The sequence below is a fragment of the Pygoscelis adeliae genome, unplaced genomic scaffold, assembly GCF_000699105.1.
Source record: "Pygoscelis adeliae isolate BGI_AS28 unplaced genomic scaffold, ASM69910v1 Scaffold75, whole genome shotgun sequence".
Taxonomy (NCBI): domain Eukaryota; kingdom Metazoa; phylum Chordata; class Aves; order Sphenisciformes; family Spheniscidae; genus Pygoscelis; species Pygoscelis adeliae.
In genome coordinates this window covers 5,253,942-5,261,115 of record NW_008824772.1, presented here as the reverse complement: position 1 = coordinate 5,261,115, position 7,174 = coordinate 5,253,942, and the positions used below count along the sequence as shown (strand labels likewise).

General features: G+C 50.3%; 1 protein-coding gene across 1 annotated transcript in view; it reads right to left on the bottom strand.

Moving 5' to 3' along the window:
• The window catches only part of TMEM104 (transmembrane protein 104), a 41,600-nt gene continuing 34,426 nt past the window's right edge, over positions 1 to 7,174 (bottom strand). The window contains exon 9 of the mRNA XM_009323747.1: positions 1 to 1,013. Coding sequence (XP_009322022.1) covers positions 253 to 1,013 — 761 coding nt within the window. The 3' untranslated portion in view covers positions 1 to 252. The remainder of the gene's footprint in view (positions 1,014 to 7,174) is intronic.

Below are 7,174 nucleotides of genomic sequence, written 5' to 3'. Positions count from 1 at the left end.
GGCTGCCAAGGGCTCAGCCCCATGGCTTTGTATAGCGGGTCTGAGAACCAGGATTGTAACAAGGCTGAGCCCACTCCATCCACGCCCAAAATGGAGTGAAGAAAGTCTGTGTCCAGGTCTAACTTGTGTCACCAAGCCGACGGCCTGGAAACTTCCCTTCACGCTGCCTCTCCCCCACTCCACAGTCCCAGAGGGGGAGCTGAAATGCTGAAGTCTCTGGAGCCCAGGAGGGAGCGTGCCGCTACCCCCACGTCAGAGTTTTGACTCGCTCAGGACAATGTTTGCAGTCACAAACACAAAGCAAGAAAAGCCCCATATGAGCACGAACACAATCCAGAAGGTGTGCCGGAAAGGGGAGAGGTGCTTGTTGACCGTCCCGCTGCCGAAGACCAGCTGCGTGTCCTTCCGACTGCAGTACGCCAGGAAAGCCGGAATGAGATACTGGATCCCGTTCCCAGCATAGGCTCCCGTGATCCCCACCAAGGATTCCAGATCATGGGTGCAGAAAGCCACCAGCACTGGGGGAATCAGCGTGATGGCAGGAAAGACAATCCTATCCACCACCCACGGGTAGGTCCCCCCTTCTCTGTGGAAAAGGGTCTTCCAGTTGTTGCGCAGGGTCACTGCGATGATGGGGAAGTTGGTGCTGATGGTGAAGACGGGGAAGAGGCCCAGGAAGTAACGAATGAAGGCAACGTTGATGATCTTGCAGTTGGTGAAGTTGAGCGTGTACATGTCCATGAGGGTGTCGTTGCGGAAGCAGTAAATGGCAGTGAAGGACAGGAGGCTATAGAAAGCCAGGATCAGGATGTAATCGAGCAGCACGAGCTTGTTGACATGCTTCTTCTTGGAGATGGGTGTGACGAGGGATGGCAGGGAGTGCTGGCACATGAAGGAGTAGACACACACCCCAAAGAGATTGCGGATGCCCGACAGCTGGGCCATGGACGGGTGGCCTTCAGCTTGGCCTTTGCTGATGCGGATGAGGGCCAGAATAATCATGAGGATGAAAGCTGGAGAGAGAGAAGGTTTCAGGTCAAGCCCAGATCTGCACTCCCCACGACCCTCCTCCCATCGGCACTGGCAATCTTGGCACCAGCTCTCTCTCCTGCTCCTTATCTCTGGAGAAGGCGGTACCTCAAAGGCAAGGTGCACAGGAATTAATCACGACTCGCTTTCAGCGCTAGCCAGAGGATAAGGGAATAGGCTCGGGACTGTCTTTGGCAGGCATCTCCTTCCAGCCTCCCTCCCGCAGGGACTCACCCTCCCACCCCCGACAGCAAACGGTTGCTCTGGGCCCTTCAGAAGTTTAACACTAACACGGCTGGCTGAGCCCATCGCCCTCAAGGGTCTCAGTCCATGGATGCTTCTGCCACACACCTTGGGCTAAATATCACCATTTAGAAATGGCTTAGAGATGTTTGAGCTTTGACCTCTAAAGGAAGAAAAGATTAAACCCCAGTAATATTCCCACACATTTGCAACTGGACTAATGTTTCCAAGACCTCACCTACGTGCACAGGCAGATGCATGGGAGCAGCAGCTACTACCGAGCTTTCCTGTCCCTGTGATCTGTCAAGCACGATAGAGCAAGAACTAGCCAGCCATTTCGCGGGCAGGAGGAACAGCCTGTCTGTAGTTAATCCCAGGGTGGAGAAGCCAGTCTGGAAGGGACTAAAGCAGCACTGAAAGGCTGCTATTAAAATTCATCACTTCTATGCACAAAGTCTGCTCGTCTACCTTCACTTATGTCAGGGAAAAGCCTAACAACATTTTACAAAGCTTATCACAAAAAGCAATGTGCTATGGACAAAAATGAATTGAGGAGATTGGGCTAATGCCCTAATTTACTCCGCTGGTGGAAATTTGAGTCAGAAGCAGTTACTGCTAGACTGTTATTCCTACCATGGCACATAAAACCAGCAGAAAACTAATTCCGGTGTCACAGAAATCACATCAACCTGGGAAAGATGATCATCAGCTGCTGGAATTAACAAGGAACAGAGGAAAAAAAACCTGCCTGGCAGGGCAGCAAGCAGTAAGATTTACAGTCTGGTGCTGGCAATGGATGGGCCACTGTGGCTTGCACAGAGCAGTCTCCTGTACTGGTTTAAGGCATTGGAGCAGAGCTGTGAATTATCAGGTAATGAAAAAAAATAACAAAGTGCTGACACTACTACAGGCAATTTTGAGTGTCATAAATATAAATACAGAGGAATTAAACAGAGCAGCGCACAGTCCTGCAGCCAAGCCCATAGGAGGCTGGCCAGCGGCAGCGTGAGCCGGGCAGGCTCGCGGTGGGGTGACAAGGACACTGGCTTGCTCTGTGCCCAGTACTGCTCTGCCTGACACAGGCGGCTGGAGATGGGAAACCCTGGCAGGGACAGGACTAGAAGGGATAGTTACAGACCAGTTAGTGAACACTGCCTCTTTTGTCCCCAGCCAGACTGGATTAACCTCAACTGAACATTGCCTCCCGCGCACCCCCAGCACTCTCTGAAACCCCGTTTCTCCTCTCACAGCAATCCTCCTTTTCTTCCTGTGGCAGACACCAGCTTCGTGCTGAGCCCTTACCAAGCCACGCACGGCATTTCATCTCGTGCTGCCTCAGGAAATCTCTTGCTTCCAGCTGTTTCCCAGTGGCAGGGCAAGTTAACAGCTCTCCACGAACACTGGACTGATGACAGCAGTTCCATTCCTTCATGGCACCACAAGGGCCAGGCCACTTTGGGAGTGCTGGGCTCTATTTACTTCCCCAAGAGCAGTCACAGAGGGCTCTGGAAAGCAACAGCTCATTGCTCTGGGCACGTGCAGTTCCCCTCGCCTTCACTCAAGCCAGCAAGTGAGGGGCACTGTGAACACAGGCACGGTTGTTGTGTCCCCCCCATGGCTCCCCAGAGGGGAGATGCTTGCCAGCCGTATCTGCTAGAGCAAGATAGCCTGAGAGAGGTGTTCCAGGTGACGTGACATTGGCTGCACTCCCCAGGCTTGCACAGGCTACAAGGAAGATGAGAAGGTGTCCAGAGCGACAAGACAAACCAGGTTAGGCAGCTCTAGAAATATGCTGAGACCACTCCTTTCACTTGGGAGAGGTGGTTGGCCTCTGCGGCCCAATTCTGAGCAGTTCCTGTATCTGGTCTAGGTGTAACTGCAGAAGTCTCGCACCTCTTCCCCTGCACATGAGACAGTAAATCTCTACCTGCTCTGCTCAGCAGAGTGAACTATTTCCACCCCCCAACTCACTCTTGCCATTGGCTCAAAACTCCGCTTTCCGCACCAGCGCTAACAGGACCAGTTCAGGGGAACCCCCAGGCTTGTACCCCATCCTCAGAGCATCTCTTCAGTTACAGACCCACAGGCTCTCCTCTGCCCCAGGACATGTTTTTCTGGTAGGGAGCACTGAAGGATCAGGTTGCCAGTGGATTCCCTAAATGATGGACAGAAGTCTATTGTTTGAGAAGCTAGAATTCATAACACCTTTGTTTTTCCTTAAATACTTCTTTCAGAAATTAAACCTATTAAAAGTTAAAGTTACAAGGAGTAATAACCCAATACTAAGATCTAAACTAGTACTGTTTCCAACAAGGCAAGCTGTGCTCCCCCTGCCCTAGCATTGGTGCTCTGCAGACGCACGATCCTTGAGAGAGGTGGTGCTGGGTGACTGGAAGCCTCCCCTGCACAGTTCCAGCCCCAGAGAAGACAACAGCAGCCCTGCCCCAATGGTTGTGTTTTCTCTCACTCGCTGCAGCAGAAGAGGCTCTCACTCCTGGAACCAGAGCGCTAAAACATTTGCATGCTTGATTTATCTGCCTGTCCCTGGGAGGAGGCAAGCCCAAAAATGAAACTCTGAAACCTAGTTATGCTGGATGATAAATCAAGATGAAAAGAAGATGACAGACTGACTGACAGGCAGCTTTGAGCAGACAAGAGGCAGCTCGGGATCCTGCAGGTACACACGAAGCTCCTGTTCGCATCCTCCTCTACCTGGGACAGCAGGCTGAAAGCAGAGTCCCACCACACTATTTCCAGTCACCTACAGTTGCCACATCAACTGTCCAACAGTGTTCCTTCACCACGAGGACCCTGGCAAAGTCAGACGTGGGTATAAAAAAAAAAGCCTTGGTCTGTTCCTCTACAAGCAGCAACGTGGCTCCAGGGATGAAACGCCTTCAGACACCATGACCAACAGCACCCAGAGCCACAAAGCGAGGTGGACAGCGATGCTACCATGGAGTGTTAGTAGGTTACATGAAAACTTTGTTCTAAACCTTGTTTTGTAAGTGCTTAAAAAGCAATTGAGGGTTTTGCTTGTCCTGATTTTTCAAAAGTGTCAGACCCACTCCAAATGCAGACACCACAGAGAGGCTTTGCAGGCAACAAGGCATGGAGGACACTTCTACTTGGCTCATCTTCTCTCCTCTAGATGTTAGAGCATCCTTTTTACTGAATGATGTAAGTGAAGCTGGGGTGGGGGGGGAGGGTATGCCAAAAAGAAAGAGTTGTGAGGAATCTCATCACTGCCGCCCAGTTGCCTCCCCTGCAGACTCCTCGTCTCACTCTTTGAGGAGCAAACACTGGCCCTTCTCAGACAAAGCAGACCTTGCAGACAGCTACTGCTGCCTGTCCTGCTCGACTCAGGAGATGTTGATTCAGAGACAGGGCAGCTCTGCTATGGTTCTTGCAGGTGGAAGAAGGATGAATATGAATGAGCACACATTCAGCTAAGATCACTTCAGGAAAATATGGGAGCCTGCGGATATTAAAAAATACATTTTTGTGAGCTTTGATAGAAGCATAACAGAGCTGCAGAGAAGCAGTGAAGGTAATTTAGCCATTCTAAGTTTAAGGATTGTTTTGCAGAGTCAGAGCAAACACCTTTGTAAATGAAAAATGCTGTCTTGTACATGAGCTTCATTTCTCTGCAGAAAGGCTATTGCAGGACAAAAAAAAAAAAAAAAGAATACCAAGACTGAAAAACTTTTTTCCCCATCATGATAGGTTCCTGGAAGAAGAACTGATGCTCAGAATGAGTTTCTGGCTTAACCCTCCCTTGCATCCCTGGCAAGACACTATGCTTTTGAGATGTTTCACCTGGTGCCTCACATCTGTCTCTCTACTGGCATGTGGAAAATAATGGAGAAGATCCTGAACTGAGCCACGCTGGGCAACAGGGAGGAGAGAGATGCTCTGTCATGTAATTCAGAAAGAGGTGGCTTGGCGAGGGGGAAGTGAGCTCAGAAGTGAGGGTTTGCAGAACCGTGACGTTGGATGACCTCTGTGATCCCAGGAAGGAGGGCCAGAGACAGATATTGCCTTCCAGGTTCAACGGTGAACTTTGACCTTCAAAGCATTGGTCCCAGTTAAAACAAGGATGGTTTTACTAGCTCTAGAAAGCACGGGGGCAGACAGCCACAAAGCAGGGATAAGCACAAGATTCCCTGGGGAAAAAGCCCCATAAAACAGAACAAAGGTTACATGACAACCACCTGTATGTTAAGAGTCAGAAAGGTAAAGACAGAGGAAGATGATCTTGCACACCCATTCACCACAGCTCGAGCTACATCTTCTCCAACTCTGTCCCTACTCTCATTCCTCCTTCCATGAGGAAAGCCTGGCGAGAACATCACTGTACCTGCCTGCCATCCCTTCCAGGGATCCGGAGAAGCCGTGGCGTGCAGCCACCCCACCCCACTGTCAGCAGAGCAGCCCATGGTGCTGCTCCCCTACCCCCACCCATGTGTTGAAGCAGGCGCTGCGTGCCGCTGCTGACACGTTTGCGGCAGGGCCATCCGTCACTGCCGAGTGACGCTGTGACAGAGCTTTCTTGTCGAAGCGGAGAATCAATATGCCAGGAAATAATGATAATGAATCACCCTCTCACAACGCATGCCGCTTGCCTCCCTTTTCATACATTAGGTGGCATGATGGATTTCAAGAGGAGGACGTTTTCATGAGCTTCCTGAGCTTATTCTCTTTGGAAGGAGGAAGATCTCTCCCCACCTTAACCTTGGTTGTGATCCTCCATCAAGCCAAAACACAGCAGCCCACTCAAACAGAGGAACAGATCTCATTCAGTTTAACGTTAGGCAGCTTTCAGGAGAGAGGGCATAAAAGCAAGAGCATCTCCTCTGTACATACTGCGCGGTACAGCATCATGTCAAGACAGTCCTACCTTCTGCATCCCTAGCCAACACTTGTGTTGTTTACTTCACTACTGATGTCTTTCTAGGATGCTGGTGCCCCCCCTCAGAGCCAGCTGCCTTTCATCAGTGTTTTGGGCAAGTTTAAGAGCCCACTGCAACTCTGGAACTGCCAGGCCTTACAGATGCTGCAGCACTTGAAGTATTAAAGCACGGCTGGAGTTCACCATGCTGGCAGAACAAAGTATCTGAAATTAAGACATTGATTCTTAAATTTAAAACTCATTTATCCAGTTTCTCCTGCAGAAGCTATATCCTGTCACTTGTTCATGACCTCCAGCTCCCTGTAAACTCCAGAGCAGCAACTGATAAATTTCTCCAACCTTCAGAGGAGGTTTCTATATGAAATGACAGTAAAGAGGTAACATGAAAACCAGGTTTGCTCCATCAGATGTGGGAGCTGTAGTAGTTAAGGATCAGATTTGGCAATGACAGAGCCTAAAACACTGTCTCTAGGAAGATGAAGAATTTATGAGTGCAGAAGCTGTGGGGAAGCAAGATGGATATGTTCATAGAAGACAGCAATTCTCTGGAGAGAGATGTCGGAAGGAGAAGAGGAGGGAAATTACTTCCCAGGAGAAACGTATGAGCAAAAATTGTGGAACATCAGTGTGGTTCCTTCCTCTAATGGAGAGCAGGGACTTGCAGGGACAGTGTTACCCTCCCTGCCCCAAAGCCTAAGGCAGGGTCTACATGGCAGGGGACTGTTGCTCTTACAGCAGGGGAAGCACAGCCACACGTTGGGCACGTTAAGATCACAGAAGCGTGATGCAGCTTACCAGGAAGGCAAGAAAAAGCCTCTTGGACACCTCCACTCCCCCTGCCACCTCACCCACCCTGCCAGGTTTGGCTAGCTCCTGCTGCAACTGTCTCAGACACTACTGCTGCCCTGGCCTCGGGCCACGCAGAGCCCGTTTCATTCACAAAGGGAAACTTTATTAAAAAGTACCACCAGAACTTTTTGGTTGTCAAAA